Consider the following 22,111-nt stretch of genomic DNA (forward strand, 5'->3'; position numbering starts at 1 on the left):
AGGTGTCAATTTATCGAGTTGGATGTTCTTGAACGAACGACTTACTTGACTTTTTGATGATCTCCTCATGGAACTGCGATTGGTCGAAGGTACGTCCACCTCTGCGTGTTCGACGCTCCATCCTATAGCCAACAGGGCCTTCAAGCTCTCTCTGACTGGCTCCTTGTAACGTTCCCTCTCGTAATCGTTCAGCATGTTGTAGGGTTTCAACCTAGGATGCGTCTTATTCGCATCCGACCACTGTTCACCGTAAGTCCAACCGTTCTCTAGCTTTCGACTTGCCCAAGCGTCGTGATAGTGCTCAGAGAACTTCTGTACAATCTGGTTGAGGTCATTGTTGAGCACCACGCTGTAGAATATAGAGAACAATAAATGAATTGCTAACTAGAAGATTCTACGCAAGTTTAGAAAAAGTGGTGTAATACCTAGACGTGTTGATTGGCTGTGGATTGTAGGGCCCATCGGGCGACTGCGTGGACGCTGATTTGCTCCCATACCACTCGTCGTCATAGTTCTTAGACAGGGAGTAGTCAGGCGGCAAGGCGCAGCCAATGGCCGTGAGACAGGGCAAAGCCTTTCCAAATAATTCTGGATCGTAGTCCATCTTGGACAGTGAGTCGAATATGTTGCTGAAGAGGACCATGGTCAAACGTTTCTCTTCGTCGCTCGAGGCACCGTACGCGCCCTGACCACCCGTTGATCCGTAGTATTTCGCGCAACGATCGTAGTGCAGGGTCAGCAACTGTTATAGAAAATATAAATTTAGTTTGCTTAAAGTTAACAGGAAGACATAAATATTTTTTAAAATGGATGCCTCGCGTTAAATAATAATTAAAGTATTCTAAAGTAACTAGCTCACCCTCAGAGCAACGGTGGTGTACTCCGACAGCTTGGACACGTCTACGGTCAACTTTCGAAGTAGCTTCAACAGCATGCTTGGTTGCATTTGACTAAAAAGACCGAGAAATTAGGAGGAAGATCATTGCAATCGCGCAACGACGATAACGAATACTATAAGCGCCGAACGCTCTCATAGTTTTATATCTGTGACGATTATCGTAGAACGGGGGGGGGGGGGGGGGGGATAAGCGGTTTAAAATAATATTGGTAGAACTTACGAGACATTTAACTCGTGGACTTCTCTTGTTAAGCAACAAAACGATTCCGTTAATCATTTTAATCGTGTTTCAAAGAAGCTCGTGTTTACCTGGTGAGGGCGACTAGGAAGTCCGACACGGCTTCGCGTTGACCCTTCGTCAGCATCCTGTTCTTGCTCAATCGATAGACAGTGTGTAACGTCGCGTCCAGCAAGCTGGCGTAGTTGTCTGCCTCGTTGTAGAACTTGGAATGCTTGATCAGCAGGGGTAGAATACTGTTTCCGATGTAACGGTTCATCGCTAGGGCCATGTCGGACTCGTAACCATCGTTCTAAAGTAACAATAGCACTTTTAGAACATTAAGGAAAAGAAATATCGCTTGCAGCGTCTACTCACTCTGTCGAGCATTGTAGCGGCCCTGAGGTCAGGGAGGAAGGCTTCCTCGAGTATCTTGAAGAACAACTCTTGCGTTTCGATGCCGTAAACGCGCTCCAGAAATAGCACGACACTTTGCTTGTGCCCTGGGATCAAACCAGATGGCATGTCGCTCTTTGGCTTCTCCTCGCCAGCAGCAGGATTCAGTAGAGTGAACCTCAACGATAGGACACCCTGTAGATCGTCGAGGGGCACCAGAGAACGTAGGATAGCCCTTGCTCGCAGTGACTCGTTCTTCCCTGAAAGGTGTGCTCGATCTCAGTGTCTTTCTCGAAACGCGATCTCAAGAAAACAGAAAAAAACTTATATTTCGTATATATTACCGACGGATTCTGTAGAAGCCTCTGTTGCTCGGTAAAAAATAAACACTCTTATTAGATAAACAATTCTTTCCAGTTACGACTTTCTGTGGAATCATGAAGGGCTTTTTGATAAATTGGGTCACACTAGAAAACGAAAATAATCGCGTCTACTGATGTGAAAATCTACGAAAAATTGCAGAGCTAGATCTACGATTAAGCCATGATACTTACGACGTTGGCATCGAATTTTTGGTAGCTCCAGTCTCACTTACCTTGCTCGATGACGGATGAATCGGGGGCGCAACGACCTAACAGGTCTACCAAGGTGCAATAGAAGTTCAAGATCGCGGCACCGGTGTCTATGTAGTCCTCGTCGTCGTCCGATTCTGGAAGAGGATGCTCGAATTGGGCCACTATTGTCCCCTCAGCTTCGTCGTGTACCTGGTTCATGGATCGATTGGATGTTCACGTTCAAATTTTGATCTGTATTAAAGATTCTTAACAATCACACGTCGCAACATACTTGTCGCCGGTCAGCAATGCGTTCGGACATCTTGTTGGCGTCTATGATGGCTCTCAACAAACCCTCGCCCTCACCCCGGAGGGCCGGTCCCAAGCATTCTGGTCTTCTGATCAGCAAACGTATCACCAAGTTGGCGTTTTCCTCGACGCTTTCACCTGGAAAGATAATCAAGTGATTTAAACGTCAACTTGAGCGATCTTCGAGGTTTCGCTTAACTCGCAATTGAAAATAAATTCGAATCTCACCGTTAACCCAAACGCAGAACCTCAAAAAGTCCAAATATCGTTCGCCCTCCACCGGATCCCATCCCAAATCGGGATAACCTTTCTCCACCAGCTCTGAGTTCGATTGCAACCCGCAACGAGACAAGTAGATGGCGATTTTCTCGAGATAATGCTCCCTGAGAGCCAACGCAAGCTCCGTGTTCTCCATGAGGGAAGAGTAGGCCACGTCCAACGGCGTCGATCCTCTCAAAGACGGCCTCGACAACAGGATATTGCTGTTCTCCAACAGGAAGTCGAAGTGATCGAACATCGCCTTCTGATTCTGCCTGGAAGTGCGGCAGAAGTAACAAAGGAATCTGCAGCAGGCCACCACCATTTCGTGGGAAGTGTCCTTTTCCTTGGAAGCTGGTTCACCCTCCGTGGTTTGGGGCTGAGTTTGAGCGTCAGATTGCGCCTGCGCGCGTCTGCCCAGCGTGTTCATCATGATTGCCATCACGTTCTCGTGAATCCTCAACACTCTGATCAAATCTGGATGTTGGAAGAACGTGTGATTGTTGACCAATTTCCAGAGTCGTTCTCTAACCAGCTCCTCCTCCTCCTGAGACATCTGGACAGGCAGCAACGCGCGGATCTGGCTCAAACCCACCCACATCAAGGCAGCGTCGTCCCTCGTTTTGCTGTTGATCACGTACGTCTTCTCCAGAGCTCGGATCAGCTCGCCCACTGTGTCGTACTGACGCACTAGGAGGCTGAACATCTCGCGTACCAACTTTGGAGTCTCGATTTGGGATTCCTCGGCCCAGCTGACGATGGTCGATATCAGGACTTTGCGGAACACCTCTGTAAAATATTGCAAACATTGCTTTAGCGATCGAGAATCAGTCGATAGAGGATAGTACCAGATCTATTGCCTCGAGATCTCACCTTCTGGTGTCTTCTTTTCTGGCTCAGGTTCCGGTTTGGGTTCCTCCTCTAGTTCTTTCACAGCGTTTATGAAGTTGAACAGTCTCTTCATGGCGCCAGGCTTCTGGACATCTTCCTCTGGTTCGTTGGCAGCGTCAGCTGCGTCTTGAAGAGCGTGCAGAGACACGTAGGACATCAGATTGGTGTGGAATTCGTTCATTCTGCTTATCAGATCCTCCCCACAGGGGATGTTGTCCGGATCATCCTCGAAGTCCATGTTCTTGAAACTTAAAATCGAGTTCATCTGCTCGCGAGGCGGACACCGAAACTCCTTGGTCTTCTTCGCTGCGACTGCCGACGGCAGGTCGGACTGCTTGATGTCGATGTAACGACGAAGCTGGTCGGACTGCAGATCCCCGACGAAGTCGTGACTGAAGGCGATGATGGACTCGACGCGATGTCGCAGCTGGATGTCGTTGAGATGGTGGAGCAGGTAGCACATCTGCAGCTTCGCTCCCTCCGCCATTTTCATGTGGAGCAATCCCTTCTTGTGCTCGTCCTTTCCCTCTGAAATTTATTCCCATTGTTACGTCACTGACACTGTCGCACTATCGATGGTCTAAGCACTCTAGAAATATTCTTCTAACCTTTGTCGAACGTTGGGTCCCAGGTTTCAGGGTGAATCATGATGAGAAGCTTCATGATATCTTCGTTCCTAAGCATTCCAACTAGGAGTAGTCTGTCAACGAGTTTCAAAAGCGGCCTGTAAAGCAAAATCACGTAATCAGTGGGAAATAATACGAACAGATCCGAAGCCTGTAGCAGCAAGCAGCGCGAATTATCCTGAAAGCATCTTCCTTCCTGACGCGTTATCGTCGACGGAGACTTTAATCATGCAGAACATAGCCCAGGCGTGCGCGTGTTCACAATCGTACATACAGGAAAAGATTCTCATTGCTGCCACCGATCGGGTCTCGATTGTGGACTTGATTGACCTCGACGGCCTCGTTTAAAGCCTGCATCACGTAATCCCTGACCACGTCCAGGGGAAAGTGCGGACTGTAGAGGCTCCTTATGTTCTCGATCGTTTGGTCGCTGGAAGGAATTTCCCTTGATGTCGACTATTAGTCAGGGGGTTCACGTCTAGTTTTGGATTAAATACACTTACCTGATATCCGTCATTTTCATCTGAGGACGAACGGACTCGGTCTCCAGGTACCTAAGGCTGTGCCTCATTTCTTCGTTTTCGTATAAGTCCTTCAATTCTTGGCCTGGAAACAGACGGAATTAACTTCCTATAAATGTTTATAACGATGGAACTTCTCGAATTCGAGGTGGAAAGAGGAATTCCTTACCTAAAGGAATGATGTACTCGTTCTTGCAGACTTCCATCGTCGTCGCGTGCGACTCGAGATGCAGGGCGATTAGCAAGTCGTAGAATCCTTGTCGCAGAGGCCCGGACATGTACTCCGCTCGAATAGCGTACAACAGTTGTTTCTGGTCGACGTGTTGGCATAGGGCGTGGGCTGCTCTGTAGTTCGACTGATAACACAGGGCTGCGTACAACGTCAGGGTGTGCGCGTGGAAACTGCAAGCAAATAATACCATGAAACGTCGATAAATGTTATCAAATTCGAGTTGACAGAGACCCAGTATTCAATTCCTGGACTCGAATTTTACCTGAGCAGTTTGTCCATCTCGATGAGCTCCAAGATGTCGATGCACCTGTCCTCCTCAGGAATGTGCAGAGCCAGCATCGATATCGCGTCCTCGCACAGCATGGACCAACCTCTAATATCGGAAAGCTTCAGGGCGTGCACCTGGAGCGACTGATTGGGCACTCTGGCCCATTGATGAGGTTTCAAGCACTGCACCTTCAACCTAGGTGGAAATTGAGGAATGACGTGTCGCTCAGAGTTCTGCAAAACGGCTGCAGACAGCGGTAGCGTCGTGGAGGTTCTTCCCAGTTCGATTTGGAGGATCTCCTTGCTGGTGGCCTCCACGAAGATAGCAGGGAATAGTTTCGTGTCAGGCTCCATCTTGAACTTGTGGCTCGTCTCTTTGCCTTCGCAGGTGAAGGACACCCATCCCGTTGCTGTGTCCACGAAACAGCCCACGAACATCCCTTGCGAGGCACCCTTTCCTGAGGCGTCCTGCGTGACCTCGTTGTAGAGTTCGTCTGCTCTCACCATGTAGCAGCTCTGTCTGTCCACTCTACAAGGAAAGTGAGGGAATCGTAATATTGAATGTTTGTAAGGTACAGGACCTTGTCAGAACTTTAGAAAGTAAAGGGTTCGAGGTCCGTGGAGCTCTCAGAGTATTTACAAAACATTGGTCGGGTACCTCGAGTTCTTTGGTTAGACTCAACCCATTCTAGCACCTCAACTAGCAATTGCAGAAGTAAGTGGTTGAAACGTACTGTTCTATGGGACGGTCGTAGTCATCGGTGATGACCACTGAGCCCTTCCTCACTCGAGACAGGTTGAAGTCCTTGGTGTGCAGGTGATACTGAGAGGTGACCCAACCCACGTAAACGTGAGTAGGGTCCTGTCCAGGGAAGATGCGAACCCCGTAGAAGTATTCGTTCATCAGTTTCAGGCACTCCGCGTCGTATATCTCGTTTCCGATCGCTTCGACGCCAGATCCACTTAGAACAGACATCGCTTTCGGCGCGTTGCGCTCTGGGATCTGCGGTGGTATCACCTTCAAATCCGTCTACAACGAAATTAGACTACTTAGTTTGCACGCTGGAAGGAGTATCGACTTTAAGGAACAGGTTAGTCGGATCCAGATGGAGAAAATAAATAAAATAAATATTTTTACGTTTGATATGCGGACTTGGGGAATCCGGCTACTTGCTTTATTCAGCTGTAGAGTCTTGGTGCTCTTGTCGGAGACGTCGGAGCGCACTGGCGGCTCGGGCGTTTTTGCTTTCGCGTCCGGAGACTTCGCTTTGCGCGAGAAGAACCTGGAAAATTTTGTAGTAAAGTATCGCTTGATGGTACGGATGAAACTTGTAATATCGAAGTGAATAAGATCGAATGCAGTGGGTATCAATTATCGATTATTCGCTAAGCAGAATAGATTCGAGAACAAGATGATTTATAGTAAAGGAAAAGGAAAGAGGAACAAATCTTTTGACAGAAAGTGCAAGTTTACGAAGGGTTGTTAGTTAAACTTACGAGCCATCCTCCGTCTCTTTGCTAAGTTCGCTAGGAAGATTCAAATAGCAGAATCAATTCGTCTCAAGAGTTGATAAAAAATTGATCACTGATACTAACCGGAACGGCGAACGTCCACGTTTCTTCTTGTCGTCCTTTACGTCGCCATTCATGTCGCCGTAGCCGTTCATTTCTGTCTCGCTGATTGCGTTCTCCATATTTCCAACTCGTGAGCCATACAGAGAACCTTTCCTAGGAGGCCTGGCTGGTTTGTTCCTCTGCATAGGAAGCGGCGATTCCTTCATCATTTCGTCTGCTTCCGCCGCATCCTCTGAATAGTTCCTTTGCAATCCTAAGTAGTTGAAATTTCATTAATCCTAAAGTCTTGGCAGATACTTGAAAATTTAAACAAATGTGGAATCGTATGACTAGGATGACGACTATTTATACCTTTAATGTCGCTCATGCTGAAACCAGACTTCATGATTTGCTCCATCTGAGCAGAGGGTGCTGCGAGTTGTGCTTGTTCCACTTGCTCTGACAACAGCCTATTTTGGCGCATCTTGATCTCCTGCCATCTTCGCAATTTCTCGCTCTCCGAGATAAACGTGGATTGACAGATGACTGGCAACGACAATCGGAGGAATTCCCAGTTCGCCTTCTCCATGGTCTCGAAGGTGTTGTGGGAGATCTTCAAGCAGGGTGGAGTGTCGGAACCAGCCGGTATTCTGGCGACGTCTATCCTCGTGTCGGCCATGTCGTCGGTGTTTTCGAAGATCGGTTGATCTTTGGTGAACCAGTACGTCACTGGGCGGTTCATGTTTCTGAAAGGTCGAGGATGGACTGTCAATGGGTTCCAAGAACAATAGAAGGGAACGTGGATTCGTTGAAAAGATTTAATAAGGGCTTTTTGAAAACTCTGGATACTCGTTTAACTTTCGTACTATTCGAAAAAGCGGAGAGAAAGTTTATTCAACTTTCTTAGGTCGAAATAAAGACGTATAACTTAAGGGGTAACACCACTCTAGAGTACTATAATTATAAAACAACAATTGTTGTTTATACTTCGATGTGTGTTAAATAAACCCTGTAAAAAGAAATCCTATTCCTTTTGCGACACTCTCAAAATTAATTATCAAAGTTAGGCCTTTATTTCAACCTCTAGAGTGGTGTTACCTCTTAAATATATGTAGTTTTCTATCCAAGTTTTCTCGACTGTTTAGACACAACGAATTACTTACACGCAGAATGGCTCGTATCCTTCCTGCAAACCACAAGTTGTAAAGAACTTGAGAGTGTTTACATCCTGCCCAAACGTCAATTTCGCCTTCTGGCCAACTCCCAGTGTGAAAGCAGGAACAAAGCAATCTCCCTGCACGTCAGCGAAGGACGTTTCACCGCCAAGCGCGTCCATCAACAATTCTCCGTTCAGAGAAAAGCCTGGATGACATTAGATTACATTGATGGCATTGCTGGTGAAACTTGTAGAAATAATTACCACTAGCGAAAGACTGTTCTAATTAAGAAAGGTAATTTCAATACTGCGAAAACTAATTTTAATTAGGAATGGCACTCAATGGCACTGATGCATCACGTATCCGATTAATAGCGATTAGTATCGAGCAACGATTCTTAAGACACAAATAGAAAACAACTACACAGAACTATGCAAAGCAAGTGCGATAATTAGTCGAGTAGAATGTTACGCATGCAGACTGTAGTGGTTTGAAATAATAGAAAATATAAAAGTTGGGTGATTCTGTCATCGAGATGTGTTGAAAAGAAAAAGAATAAAATTCGTAGATTTGAAGGGAGGGATATAGGGTAGTCAATGTCGATTCAGAGTGGGACTATTTTAAATCGTTTCGTAAATTAAATCCGTTCTTGAATATTACTCACTGTTGCTTTTATTTTTGTTTCAGATTTTAACGTCGTTCTGCGGCAAGCAAGCAGTAAATGAGCGCATGGCAATTTTACAGAAAGTTGGGGTCACCATTGTATGTAATTAGTAAGTATGAATAATATGAATTACGAAAGCGCTATTGTCGCTGACTGTACAACACTGACAATGAGTAGAATACTGGATACCAAAAAAAGACAAGAGCTGACATAAAGCTACATCGAATAGGATGTGATTTTGATTAACAATGAAAACATCAGGGGTAAGAGGTTTATTGTGCTATGAGACTTGAACGAAAGCGCTGCTGGCGGTGACGTGAGTGGGTGAAAGAAAAAATTGATAACGACGAGTACTTGCTCTTTCTGCGACAAGCAATTCACAGAGACTATATTTTCGTTCCTTGTGGTTTTGCTGCTAAGTTTTGGATGATAAAGCGTACAACACTCGCGTCGACTGTACAAAACACGACGAACGAATCAATACCCGAATGTGAATTGTTTTCTGATAGCAACCGAAGGAGATTTCGTCGAAGGTAATCGGTTAATTTTTGGGTCTCCAAATATCGTGTTGATCATGGATTTGTCTGACTTTTGGGTATCCGTTTTCGATCGAAATAATGTTGGCGCCATGTTTAGAATGTCTGTATCCAGTAGTCTATCTCTTTTACTCAAATTATACGTGTATATATAGCTTGAAATGGCAGCTGAAGCGTTCGCTTAAAGATTCCGTCTTACTAATCGTTCGGTCAATTAGATCCAGGAATACCCCGACAACGTCTCCAATCTGCCATTGTTTGCCAAATGTTTCGGCTGTGCCCGAGTATACTTTTTCCTCCTTTAAAATAAAATTTCACCAATTCAACACTTCACCATTCGTGACGCAACATGAACCGTGGACGAAGTTGACTTAACGTTAACTAAATAAACTACTCCATACGTTGGTATCGTGTGCGCGCGAAATCCCGATTCGAAGAGGGAAGAAACATACAACACACTTAATCGGTACACTGTACAAGTAGCTTCGAGAAACGAATCCCTCCGCGGATATCGTCGACAACGTTCGAGATCAAACCACACGTACGAATGAAATTTCCCATCGATTTCATTCACCTCGGGGACAAGGATGCAGAAAAAAAGAACAACCAAGTCAACATGAAATAAACATATAGAGACAAAGACAATAGTAGTAGACGTGAAAAAACTCAAAAAATGGTGGACCTTTCTAGATCGGTTAAAAAAATTGGACTCTTACTGATCGTTCTGTCCACGACGTCAATGAAACATCCAACTATGTCGCCCACTTGATATTTGTGACCAAACGACTCGTGGCTACCAGCGTGTACTTTAGTCACCTGATCAGTTCACGATGGATAATCGATTATTCATCACTTTTTTCACGCAACCGTCGCTTAACAATTAACTTCACTGATAAAATTCTTATCTTACCGTGAGACGCTGTTGATCGTAAATGTATTCGATTAATTCTATCCGCGGTTAGACAATTCGCTGTTGCGAGACTGACTTTGCAAACTGTTCGTTCGATTATTTGCGAATTGTGGTAAATTTAACGTTTAACATTGATTCGATCACAGTTGGAAAAATGGTATGGAGGACTTACGTTGTAACCGTCGAAGGCCCAGGTGTTTTCGTCGCTTCCCAGCATGCTTCCAGGCATGCAATCAGCTTTTGCCCAACCGACGCGCATTGGTCCAGCGGTTAGAACCTCGAACTCGAAGTACCACTTCCCGCTGCTCACTGCGTAGTGTTTCTCGACTCTATAAGTCCTGAAGGATGATTGCCGTAGTCTGCTGGCTTCCAAAAGTAGTGCTGTGGAAACGTTCATTTATTTTATATACAAGAGAACCTCTCGGTACAGTCAGAAATCCATGAACTTGCACTGGTCAAATAGTAACCTCACCTTCGTGCTGTTCTCCAGTAGGTGGTTCCAACATGTACCCATAAACCAACAGCGTTCTAACAGTCTCGCTAGCTGTATCGCGATTAGCTTTCTTGATGGCTTCGTCCACCTTTGGATACGGGACTAAATGGGGGCTCCTCCTCATCTCAGAGTCTTCATTAAGAGCGTAGGTCCATCCCTGGCTGATCCTCTCCTTGGCCCACAAATTGTGAGTGTTCTCCGCGAGCTGATCTACCAGTTCTTCCATTTTTGGAGTGAGGGATATCGCGGTGAGATCCAGAGGTGCTGGCTTGTACCCACTGCTCTGCATGAAGGGCTCGTTTGGTAGTCTCAGAGTCTTTATCCTAGATGGTGGCTTGTCCATGGTGATGTAGTATCCCAGGGCCAAGATGGTCTTCAACGTCTGTACAGCCAGTTGAGTGTCGTAACGCTTCTCAGCGGCTGGCAGCCTTTCGAACTGTACGATACAGGGATGAATCTTCCTCAAGTCGTCCCTGTGCTCTCCATAGATCCATCCAGCCTCGATCTTGTTCATAGCCCACATCTCGTGGATGTTTTCCGCCAGCTTGTCCCTTATCTGCTCGACGTAGGAGGGTAGGTTGATCATGGACGTATCGACGGGCGCAGGAACGAAAGCAGTGTCGTCTTCGACGAGCCACGGGCCAGCCAAGACGACTTTGTTCATGTTTCCAAAGTAGAAGCAGGGATCCAGCGATAGAATCTGCTGGGGAAGGAGACTCTCTACCAGGGGTGAGAATTCCTCTGGTGGCTGGAATTTTAGTCGACCGTGGTCTCCTCCCAGGAGGAATCTGCAGGACAGTTTGGACGAGCAGCTAATCGAAGGGAAAAACATTCCATCCAGGTTGAAATTTCGGAAGGAACCCAGGATAGGTGCTCCGTTGAAAGTAAACGTAATTATAGGGACTGTCAGGTCCAATGCGCATCCAATCACGTCGCTTTTCCTGATGTAAGGCTCCGTGGCGTTGTGCACCACCTGCGTTTTCCTGCCACCTGTCCACAGGTGCGCTCCGTCGAAACCAAACGAGTAGAGGTCGTCGCCAACCCCGTTTCCACCCCATTTTTCGCCACCACCAGGGTATGGCATGTATCTAAATAGAAAATAACAATTTCAGGAGGAATATCAATCCGATGACCCATTGGAAGAGGGAGAAATTAGTATAGTCTTTGTGTACATCAGAATTGCAAGTTGGCGTAGTGCTCAAAGAGTTCTTCAGAAGAATAAATGAACATACCCCGCGGTGTTCGCCCAGCCAATTCTCAAGTGAGGCATCATGTGCGTCGTCTGCTCGATGTGATCCACGGTGACCTCAAAGTACCACTTTTGATAAAGCGCTGAACCTTCCACTCTGCCCACGAATATGTTGGGCCTGATGCTGGCCACGTGGTCGACCAGTTGGGTTTGAAGGAGAAGATTTTTCCCTGGCAGCAGAAAGTCGCATATATTGTTCTGCGACGAGCGAACCGCGACGCCGTTACCCACGCACAGCGAGCAGAGGACGTCCAAGACTTTTGGATCCCTTCCGTGCTTCTCGAGCAGCGAAATGATGACTTTTATGTGCTCGTCCTGTGGAGGAAAAATACTTTGTGTTTAGAGAGTCGTTTCATTATTGTTCTAAGGATAGGGGTGTGAAAAGGATTACAGTCAATAGTCTTTTAATTGAAGGCTTGCGTGCAAGACCTAATCTCATACTGTCTCCATTATTGGATTTTGATTTGAGTACTCAACGACCTCTCAAATTGGGAACTGCTGTTTAACACGTTGGGTGCCAAACTACTCGTGAAAATCTGTGTGAGCTTGACACTTTGCTTCTACAGGGTGTCCCAGCCTAAGTGATAGAGAGCTCTAACTCCAAAACTATCGGGCGAATGAAAAATTTCAAATATGGAAATTGCACGGTAAAATGGGGCTCATGTTTCAGCGCGAAAGAATTTTTGTTAACTTTGTTATTTAACGTGATATGATGGGCAAGTTTCGTTTTTCAAATGGAATTATATATTTTTTTTTTATACCATGCGATAGTACTTTTCAAGACGAATTCATCAAGCTTTAATGTATTACCCGATTTTTATTAGTTTTCAAGCTATAACGCTTCAAAGTTTGGTAATTTTCAAGGAAAAATCACGGTTCGGCTCTGGGCGATCCCATTGATGCAGTAAGCACCATGCGATTCTTGAAACCAATATGAGGGTCTCGCTTGGGAATCTTTGACCAGAATATTGGGATTCTTTCCATTTTCCTTCGTTGGGCCTAGAGCCTAAGGCCTAAGGCCTAAGGGTCTCGACTCTAGAGCCTAAACCACCGTTTGAACCTTTGGGAATGAGAATATCATGGCAAAAAATTTTTATGAAATTTTCAAAATGACGAAAAAAAATCAGTAAGGAGGTAATGCGTAAAAAAACATTTTTACTAAAAAAAATCATAACTCTGGAAATTTTTAATATATTTTCATACAATTAATAACTTATTGTAATTCTAGCTTAAAGTTGCGCTTCGGGTCATTTTGACCCCGGGTGACCGCGAAGGGTTAATTTATTTAATTCCTCAGTGAAAAGTCCTGTCACCCATATAAGAGTCAAAGGCTACCTAAAATATTTTTGTGCTCACCCTCATCATGTTCAACGCCTCCGGCGAGTCAATGAGGACACAGTGTAGCACGTCCAGCATCCCAGTGCCTTCGCTGGAGGCCTGCGAGCCCAGTCGGCTGAACAGCCAGTTGAGACGATTGCTGTTGGCGAACTGGGCGCAGTTCGTGTGGTTTCCCTTGATGATCGCGGCCAGTAATTGATACAAGTATCCGGATATTTGGTCCCAAGCCTGGCCACTCTCGTCCCCTGAAAGTGCCACGAGGAAGCCCTGCGACGTGATCACGTTGATCTTGTCGATGGCTTCCAGAATCAGATTCAGTATGCCCTCCTCTTGGAATAGGTCCTGACGGTTCCTCAAAGCGCGGAACCTGTTCTGTTTCTCCTCGTGTTCTGCAAAAATCAACGCGTTTTCCAAGGTTCAACGCCACGCCCGATGATCTCAGATATCGGTTTGTATCGACGTCGTGGAAACGCTTTCTCTTACCCATGTCGTCCTCGGGTTGAGCAAAATAATTAATCAAGTCTTCCAGACACATCACCATTTCGTTCAGATTGACATTTTGGAAGAACATAGACGCTCTTCTATCTACTTGCAGCGTCTCTAGGCCTCTAAAACATATTCGGTCCTTTTAGCGATCTGCTTGTCCATTGTTAATTTATCATTCGGTTTGTAACGGCACTGTACGGTTCCATCCAAGCCTCTACCATTCGTAATTTTATATTTTAATGTGAACGAGTCCGGTACACTTGATCGATAGACACTCACGTGATGAACTGGGTGAACAAGCTGCTGCACTTTCGTATCACCCGCGCCGTACGCGATTCCTCTTCTTGCGAACGGGAGAAGTCCAGACCGTCGTCCATCTTTCCTTCCTCGTGGAGGACAGCTTGCTTCTCCTCCACTTTGCCCACGCCTTTCTTCTTCGTCTCGTACGACTACATACGTCAGATTTAATTAGAATTAGACGCAATTAAGGCGTAGGTGCGATACTTTGATTAAATTTTAGAGCGATTGCAGCTTACTGCATCGACGATCCTAAGTTTTTCAGGGAGGACTTTCAATATTTACCTTGTATGAGACCCAGAGACACGTAGTAGCGTGCTGCATGATGACAGTGGAGTCACCGTACTTGATAATCGGCATACCGATGACCTCGAGGTCTTTGTCCTCGAGAACGATCTTCTGGTCATCTTTCTCCTGTCGCAGCCAGAACGTCGACGTCTCGATCGTCGCCTCGTTCCTTCAATCCCAAAAAGTATGCTCATTCACGACAAATTCCACTAGCACATCGCTGAACGTTTCTCAAAATAAGTACTCACCTGTCGACCAGATATAGTTCGTTGTTTTCTTTCACACCGAGATAACGTCCAGTGGTAAGGTGCCTGATTCTCATAGGGTGCAGCCAATTGATGAACCCACCCGCCCATTTCGTCCTCGCCAGCTCTAGCCTCCACAAAGATCTCGCCTGGCTCATTACGCTCCCTCCTTCGTAGATCACTATACTGTAAATCATGTGCATTATGTATTGGAAGCCCTACGGGCATCAGGTTCTAATCGAATTATTGGCAAAAACGGCTATCTAGACGAATACCACGATAGCCGTGGTAATTTTCGGAAATTTTGCATCGAAGGATCGAAGCTCTTTGATCTTTGGTAATTGAACAGAAAGGGGTCGATTAATGTGGCGATCGTACTCGATGGGTCTCGAGGTTTTTTTTTAATAAATCTTGATGAAACAGGTTTGAAACATTTCAGGACTAATTAAAATTGGTATTCGTCGCTTTATCCGATGCACAGATTTTTAAAAATAGTACATGATTTCATGTCGATAATGTTTCACAATCTTCTACGAAAACCAATCCAGAGAAATGATTAGAGATGTTCACTCATATATTTCAAGGAGAACTGGATTACTTCATTTGAGAAATCCTCGAGATTTGTATGATCATTGGGGTGGGATTAAAGCGATAATTAAAATTTACTTTTGACTGGCCGCCGTACTCCAACTCGACGGTATAGTGAGGCATTCGTCACCGCCGTGGAAGAACCGCAGAACATCACCGCCGAATACATAACCGACATACTTCATTCGACTAATTCCAGTACCGTACGGCTGTACGGACCAGTGGGTCACGTGGAACGAGGCATTCACGACCGACAGATCGTTCTCTTTCGTGGTGTGCTGAAAGAAACGAGATACGTTGATCGATGGCACGAAATTTCTGGCACGACAAGAACTTTGATGGATCAGCGGAGAAGTGGTTGCGTGCAGGCACAGAGCCAACGAAATATATCGATTCTTTCCATTAAAGTGCTCAGAGAGATTATCTTCAATGAATTTCGTTAGATTTCATTTCTGTAACGCGGAGGAAAATCAAGTTTGAATTCATATTTTTGCAAACTATCGAATCACTCGACCGATATTGTATTTTTCATCGCTATTTAAAGTATAGTTACGATGTTCCCAAAGGATCAATTTACCAAGTATCTTTCTGTGGCCACGGATACCAGAATGAGGTCGTCACCAACTCGAACCTTTTCACCCTCGGACCTTTGTTTCGACGCTGGATGAACGGTCCACCAGCAGGCCTCCCCTAAACGACCGATATCGTGCTTGAAATTACAAGATCTAATGCAAATTCTAAGCGAATAATGTTTCTTTAGCCAACCTTGAGAATGTTGTTGCAGACCTACGTCGAAAGCCAACTTGTCGTTGGACGAACTGGTCGATAGACAAGCCAAATACTGCAACGAGAATGGAGTTACTTAGTCTTTAAACAAAGAATTATTATACATCCTCTATGGATCGAATATTCACCATGTCGCTGTTCTGATGCCTCAGCAAAATGGCATTGCCGTACAATAGCGTTCTGTGTCCAGATCCGGTGCCTTTTCCCTAAAAATACAAACGACCGTTGCAAAAAAACGAAAATGCGTCCATGATGGGCCTAAGATGTTCATAGGTCGAAAATCGATTAAAAGAAAGAAAAAAAAACATAAATAAAGGTAAATAAGCGGACTGATAAGAGGAGGCCATAAATAACGATCGCTAACGAATAAGCTCGAGGGGGTAGTTTGGTAGATTCGGATCAGAAAAGTTGATTTATGCGGTATCCCCTTAAAGATTTAAGCACTGGAAGCATCATTCCACAGAAAAGAAAGAAATTAGCCACTTTCAATAATAAATGAATAAATCTGCTAGAGGACACCATAAAAAGTATTATGTACAAATTCATCATTCTTCAAGCCCAAAACATCAGACTGCCCTCTCGAGCGATAAATGTCGAGCATGTTAAATTGTTACACGAATGAAACATAATAGAATGAGTATTTGCGAATGCACGTGGCAACGTAATACAATCTCTCAGCGTCAACATAAAAAGCACAAGAACACAATCGAACTGAAAATGAACGAACGATCAAGAGTAACAGAGAGAGAGAGAGAGAGAGAGAGAGAAAATAAACGAAAGATAAAGAGAATAAAAAGAAACAGAGAAACTTAAGCGATTGATGTTACCCAAGCACGAACATAAACTGGTGTCCTGAAGTGACAACGGAAGGTATACTTACTAAATTTTCTTGCTGCTGCAAAGAGAAACATAAGAGTTGTAAATCTCGTTCTTTGCCAATTGTGAGTGTAAGTGAATGGTGGTGATTGATGAAAACACGCCCTACGATGGCGTTCGATAGGTAAAGAATCGTTTTGCGAACGATTCTCGTTTTCTTGCGTGTTGCGTACGCTTCGCAACGGAACAAAAAACAGACGTACAAAATTGGACAATAGATGAGGCCGGTGGGGGCGAAGTGGCAGGACAAAGACAATGCGAACAATGAGAGACAAATTCGTGACTGTTACACGGCTACATGGACGCATGCCACAATTATTGGATAAGGGGTGCGTGCGGATGCATTCAGAAAATTGCTCGTACGACGTTTGCCAAAAACGAAAAAGAAAAAAAAAGAAAAAGGAAAACAAAAAATCGCCGTGGAAAAATGTACTCGTCGACAGACCGTGACCGCGAGTAGACTACTTTCTAAGTGCATCGTTCAAGTTTAGTGGATAATACATTCGTAGAAGAAAAAAAAAAAGAGGACAGCGGTTTTGTTGATTAATCTCTTCTGCGTACGACACGTGATCGAACAAGACTTTATGGCCCACTCCTATGCAGGTGATCTACGTACGGTGATTTCATTTTTCTTTTTTTTTTTTTTGTTTTTGTGTGTGTGACATCAAACGCACGACGCAAAAGGAGAGTCCTGTTCGTCGTGTGATTAGGAAAGTTCGCATTTAAAAATCCTGTAAAATCGTCTCTTTTCTTCTCGTGTCGCGTCACTCGACAAAAGAGAAAAGTTGCAAGAAAAATGGAGCACGAACGTCTGCACAGGAAAAACAACGCAGTGCCGGTGATATTCGCTGAAATAACGAGCAAGAGAAACGCAGAATTGTTTCGCTGAGTCTCGCTGTTCGAGTCGACGGTGTATGAGAATCTTCGTAGGGTGTAGGGCGATAAACAAGTGGTACGTTACCGTCTCGGAACCGGCGGCAGTAACCAATTCCTGCAGCGCTCTCACCGAGAGAGCCTGCTCGATTACGAATACGCATTGCGACAGGTCCGGCGGTATGTTCTACAATCACAAAGCAAAGGGACATTATTGGACTACATGATCCAACAATAACGAGGATCGATGCTTGTCAAACCTCGACGTAACTGTTATTTAGTGTTATGTTTCGACTCTAGAAATAGCCTAATATTCTTAAATTGAAAAGGAAATTATTGATTGACATTATTACGGTACGAGATTCAGGAATAACAAAGATCGACCAGTCTCAACGTAACTGTTGTTTACTCTAACATTTTGCTCTTGGATTTGAATCTTCTATTCATTTGAAAATTCTTAAATTAAAGAAACATTTCATTAAAACTACTGACGGAACATACTGTTGATTATTAACGTAAAGAGGATTTACCTTGTCTGCTATGTTCTCGAGGAAGCAGTGTCTGTTACCAAAACCCTCGGCCGCGAGACAAACTCTTTCACCAGTTGCGGTGCAGGACAGACACACCATGTCCTCCTGCAAATTTCATTTCAACATTGATATTAATAATATAGTCTCGTGAAGTCTCACAAGGATGATGTAAAATAAAAAGCGATCCTTTCACAAAGAAAAAAATTAAAATAAAAAGTTCGAAAGCAATTACTTCATGTTTTGAGGGCCATGAATGGTTTCCATCTTGGATAACCTAGGTGAAATTTTAAATAAACCCAAACTTTTAATCATTCCTTATAAACATTGATAAAGATATCGTTGCGCCGGGGAGTTGAGCAGCGTGATATATTCATTTTATAGCACAAGATTTATAAAAACGAGCAATAACACGAAAAAAATAACTATTTCCATACAAGGAATTCAGAACGTCTGTTCAGTTCACGAACTTTGCAACTTCTAAATATCGCGCGGCATCTTTGAACCGTCGCAACAATATTAACTGTATTTCAACATCTAAAGCCAACTCTTTCCAACTGGTTCTCAGCAAACACTGATCTGTCTCTGAAACCACGTTACATCAAAATTTCCGTCGAGCAGGAAAGAACATATATGTATAATTTATTTCAAAACCGTGTTTCTTCACTCGTGTAAAGTAAAAAGCCCTGAATCATCCAAAGCACGACGACCAACCCTCGGGATTCATTGTGGTGCAATTAGAAATAATAGTTGACGAGACCGATTCATTGATGCGTTTGAAAGATGGAGAGCTTGGCGACGACCTTTGCGAAACGTCGAAATATGATGTTAGCCAAACGGTGGATGGTACGCACGGTGCCAGAACCAATTTGGACACGCTCAGGAATGCGTGAACGGGTTTACACAAGCATACTGGGAAACGCTCCCCGAGATTTTCGACGAGGACTGTCAGACCCTCTGTTTTCGCTACGCAGACGACCGAGACGTGTTACTTAAGAGGCTGCAATCCCACTCTAAGCATAAACGATGGTTATGAGTCAGAGCCTGCTCAAAATGCTTACACGATTTTGCATTCAAATGAAACGCAAACTACGGTGAACCTATTTAGATAAAAACATGTGGAACAAACATTTAAAAAACGGATCGATTATTTCGAACGTTTGTAGCACGCACAAAACAAGATATTATCTCTCGATTGATCGTCCACACTTTTCATTCTTCATTTATTTCATGCGTTGCACAATATATATTCGTTAATAACAGAGATATTGAAATACGATTTAGGCACTCCCCTGACAGTGTAAACTTAACAAGGTTATTACTATCGACGAGGACCTGTCGTGCAGAGTTAGCTTCCGAAGTTCCGTGTCGTTTCTCAATTTACAATTCGCACCGTCGCGAAACGCCGTTTTCATCCGGCGTTGTTTTGCATACTTTCACGCGGATAAGCCTGGCACGCGCGTGTCCGCTTCTAAACGCACGGGAAATAACGAGCACGTTGCATAAATAATGCCTTTTAGAGGGCAAATTAGCATAGCCCACGATGGCACGTTATAAGAAAAGGCACGCGACTCATCCGCGCTGGGAGCGTATTCGCATATTCGCGCCTCCGACAGCCCCGGGCGTCGCAAGTCCTCGACGGAAATTCGGTCGACGAGGGTAGTAATTGTGCTCGAGAATCCCGTCTCGAGAATTCTCGAGATTCTCTAACAATTTTCCGTTTCCCTTTTCTCGAGAAAACAATTTTCCAACCATTTTGGCATTCCCAATCCGCGAGGAAAAATTTTCGCAATCTTCAGAATATTAAAAAGCATTGTACAGCGATAGCTTGCGTAGCGAGGTTGTAAAAATACTGTACTGTGCAGTGTGAGCTATTGTTATAGTATGGTTTAATATAGTGCTTTCCATTGGAATTAGTCTGCTTATTAAAAATCAATTTGAACGAAGGTCTTGGATACAGTGATAAAGAAAGAAATTAAATAATGTAAAGTAATGATTGCATTACTGGCGAATAAGCGATGTATCTTCCATTAAATTCATTGGTTATTTTATGGAGCAATCGATTCGCGTTATTGAATTTCCTGCGGCCTCAAGGACTCGTAACCCCAATAAACTCAAAATTGGAGACTTGTGTAGATAAAATTGAGTTTGTAGAACCTGGAGGAACTTGCGGAAATTGAAAATTGCATAGGTTCATTTAGATAAGATGCCAAGTTATAGTGTATCTACAGAGAACCGACCACAGTTTATTCGTAACCAAACAATCTCTTGGTTTATTCACAATTTTTATCGATAAACTTAAATATTAAATGAAGATATCCGTTTCTAGCACGTATTTCAACAAAATACTGAACTCTTTTCTTGCCTATATTTTCAAGCAAAGGTCTCGCCAGCAATTCATACAATATTCATCGACGATGAATCAAATATTAGATTAATATTACACGAATTGTTTGCAAGGCCTGCCATTTGCATTGTTTGACGTTATCTTAGCTTCAATATTTTCGAGATTCGAGTCAAAATTCCGTGAAAATCCGTCGAGTAAACCGGTGATGACGTTCTTCGACCCTATCTTTCCCCATCGTTCGCCGAAGCACCGTGCAATTTCCGGTTGAATCGAACTACCAATGGTCCCCGCGATGCTAGTCGATGATTAATAATCGCTGTGATTTTTCGGCGACGATTGGTCGTAAATGAGCGTGTACGGTCTATAAATAATACGCAGCGACCGAAAAGAGGTGCGTAACGAACCAAGCGTACCGATATTTTCCGCCGTCTGAGGAATCAAGCGCGATCGAAGCTTGTTGCGGTATAGGTCAAGGGTGCCTCTATATTTTCTTAACGGATAATCCCAGCGCAATTTCATCCTAGCGTGAAGTAAACATAAATCATCCAGATTTCTGCGTGTACGTTGAAAAGTTAAGCTTCGCGCGTCTCGTCTCTCCGAGAAGTTTTATTAAGCGCTCTTCCCGCTTCGGTGCCTCGAAAAATGGGTCAACTGTAAGAATTTCTTCTAGCGGAAGCGTGAGCTGGACCTTCCTTAAAATTTGCACACGATGTTTCTGATTAACCGACGAGGTTCTAGAAATTTCATAGTTGAGAAATCGATGCGGATAGAAAGTACTGGGTCTAGGGAAATATTTTCTAACAGCGAACAAAGTTTCATAATTAAGTTTCCCACTGATGTAACACGTTGACATCGTTACACGATTGATTTGCATCACCTGGTCGATGTCAGAGTACTTTGCGCAACACTGATTCAGACAGTACAAAAAGAATTCGATTCCTCGACACCCTCAAAGTGAGAAGAACCATTGAAAAGAACAGATGTTTTACATGACAGAGGTGGACGCTTAATATACAGCGATCAGTTTGTACTTCTCGTCGATGTTTCGCGATACTATGTAGATCGGGGAGATTGCGTCGCGATGGGACAAAGCAATGCAGCTACGAAAATAGACTTGTAAGTTTCGTCTGGTGACGAGTTTCATTGTCTGGCTTCGGAGGCAAACGAATAAATTACGTGACTCGGAAACTATCGACGATGCAAATTGCCGATCGATATCTCTATTATCTTAGGGAGCTTTTAGCGCTTTCTGAACCATTTGCGTCAGCCGCTCCCTACGTTACAACCAGTACCGTAGCTGGACTTCCCCAGCCCTCAGATAAAAAATCATGTTGGGTTATTTAACAAATCAAAAAATTGTCTGAATTCTCCCGCTGATAAATTCTGTTTAATAAGTGTGATTAAATTGAGATGTAAGAGTGACGGTTGGGAAGAAAGTGCAACAAAATAAATCTTCCGTTGCTTCATGCTTCTACAAAGTACAAAACATTGACTTTAATCAATCAGCTGTGGCGCTTCTTTCTGAGAGCGCGCACCTATATGTATCGTGAAAATCGAACGATGACGAGTATGCTCGTCAATCACAGAGTAAGTGTCGTTGTTAAAGTATTGGATCAAAAGGATGATTTTATTTTATAAAATTAACAATTTTATTACTAATATTTACTTGTTCGTTTACCATAGAGTATACTCGTCAAACACAGCTGACTGGTTAAAGAACTGCTTCCT

At 44.1% G+C, this 22,111-nt stretch overlaps 1 protein-coding gene and 1 long non-coding RNA gene across 11 annotated transcripts in view; one reads left to right on the top strand and one right to left on the bottom strand.

Annotated features, from left to right (window-relative positions):
* Positions 1 to 22,111, top strand: part of LOC128887671 (uncharacterized) — a 71,359-nt gene that overhangs the window by 22,744 nt on the left and 26,504 nt on the right. Inside the window, exon 2 of the long non-coding RNA XR_008460084.1 lies at positions 8,568 to 8,653. This is a non-coding gene — a long non-coding RNA (uncharacterized LOC128887671). The remainder of the gene's footprint in view (positions 1 to 8,567; positions 8,654 to 22,111) is intronic.
* Positions 1 to 22,111, bottom strand: part of LOC128887660 (ryanodine receptor) — a 42,162-nt gene that overhangs the window by 10,513 nt on the left and 9,538 nt on the right. For 2 of the 10 annotated variants that reach the window (XM_054143788.1, XM_054143787.1), the window contains exons 3-38: positions 18,040 to 18,144; positions 17,598 to 17,696; positions 16,641 to 16,655; positions 15,889 to 15,966; positions 15,740 to 15,815; positions 15,552 to 15,664; positions 15,053 to 15,252; positions 14,390 to 14,572; positions 14,139 to 14,310; positions 13,836 to 14,005; positions 13,554 to 13,678; positions 13,089 to 13,459; positions 11,716 to 12,047; positions 10,463 to 11,571; positions 10,163 to 10,371; positions 9,280 to 9,379; positions 7,887 to 8,085; positions 7,096 to 7,469; positions 6,766 to 6,997; positions 6,667 to 6,687; positions 6,308 to 6,452; positions 5,904 to 6,199; positions 5,165 to 5,698; positions 4,840 to 5,072; positions 4,653 to 4,755; positions 4,424 to 4,594; positions 4,132 to 4,247; positions 3,506 to 4,051; positions 2,603 to 3,421; positions 2,358 to 2,512; positions 2,107 to 2,275; positions 1,494 to 1,771; positions 1,208 to 1,428; positions 860 to 950; positions 426 to 742; positions 46 to 349 (exon numbers count right to left, since the gene is read on the bottom strand). In XM_054143788.1, the coding sequence (XP_053999763.1) occupies positions 46 to 349; positions 426 to 742; positions 860 to 950; positions 1,208 to 1,428; positions 1,494 to 1,771; positions 2,107 to 2,275; positions 2,358 to 2,512; positions 2,603 to 3,421; positions 3,506 to 4,051; positions 4,132 to 4,247; positions 4,424 to 4,594; positions 4,653 to 4,755; positions 4,840 to 5,072; positions 5,165 to 5,698; positions 5,904 to 6,199; positions 6,308 to 6,452; positions 6,667 to 6,687; positions 6,766 to 6,997; positions 7,096 to 7,469; positions 7,887 to 8,085; positions 9,280 to 9,379; positions 10,163 to 10,371; positions 10,463 to 11,571; positions 11,716 to 12,047; positions 13,089 to 13,459; positions 13,554 to 13,678; positions 13,836 to 14,005; positions 14,139 to 14,310; positions 14,390 to 14,572; positions 15,053 to 15,252; positions 15,552 to 15,664; positions 15,740 to 15,815; positions 15,889 to 15,966; positions 16,641 to 16,655; positions 17,598 to 17,696; positions 18,040 to 18,144 (8,781 nt within the window). Of the gene's footprint in view, positions 1 to 45; positions 350 to 425; positions 743 to 859; positions 951 to 1,118; positions 1,143 to 1,207; positions 1,429 to 1,493; positions 1,772 to 1,855; positions 1,877 to 2,106; positions 2,276 to 2,357; positions 2,513 to 2,602; positions 3,422 to 3,505; positions 4,052 to 4,131; positions 4,248 to 4,423; positions 4,595 to 4,652; positions 4,756 to 4,839; positions 5,073 to 5,164; positions 5,699 to 5,903; positions 6,200 to 6,307; positions 6,453 to 6,666; positions 6,688 to 6,765; positions 6,998 to 7,095; positions 7,470 to 7,886; positions 8,086 to 9,279; positions 9,380 to 9,796; positions 9,897 to 10,162; positions 10,372 to 10,462; positions 11,572 to 11,715; positions 12,048 to 13,088; positions 13,460 to 13,553; positions 13,679 to 13,835; positions 14,006 to 14,138; positions 14,311 to 14,389; positions 14,573 to 15,052; positions 15,253 to 15,551; positions 15,665 to 15,739; positions 15,816 to 15,888; positions 15,967 to 16,640; positions 16,656 to 17,597; positions 17,697 to 18,039; positions 18,145 to 22,111 lie in introns of all 10 variants that reach the window. The other 8 variants (XM_054143784.1, XM_054143789.1, XM_054143785.1 and 5 more) reach the window with 8 other exon arrangements.

This window comes from Hylaeus anthracinus, unplaced genomic scaffold (assembly GCF_026225885.1).
Source record: "Hylaeus anthracinus isolate JK02 unplaced genomic scaffold, UHH_iyHylAnth1.0_haploid 11989, whole genome shotgun sequence".
Taxonomy (NCBI): domain Eukaryota; kingdom Metazoa; phylum Arthropoda; class Insecta; order Hymenoptera; family Colletidae; genus Hylaeus; species Hylaeus anthracinus.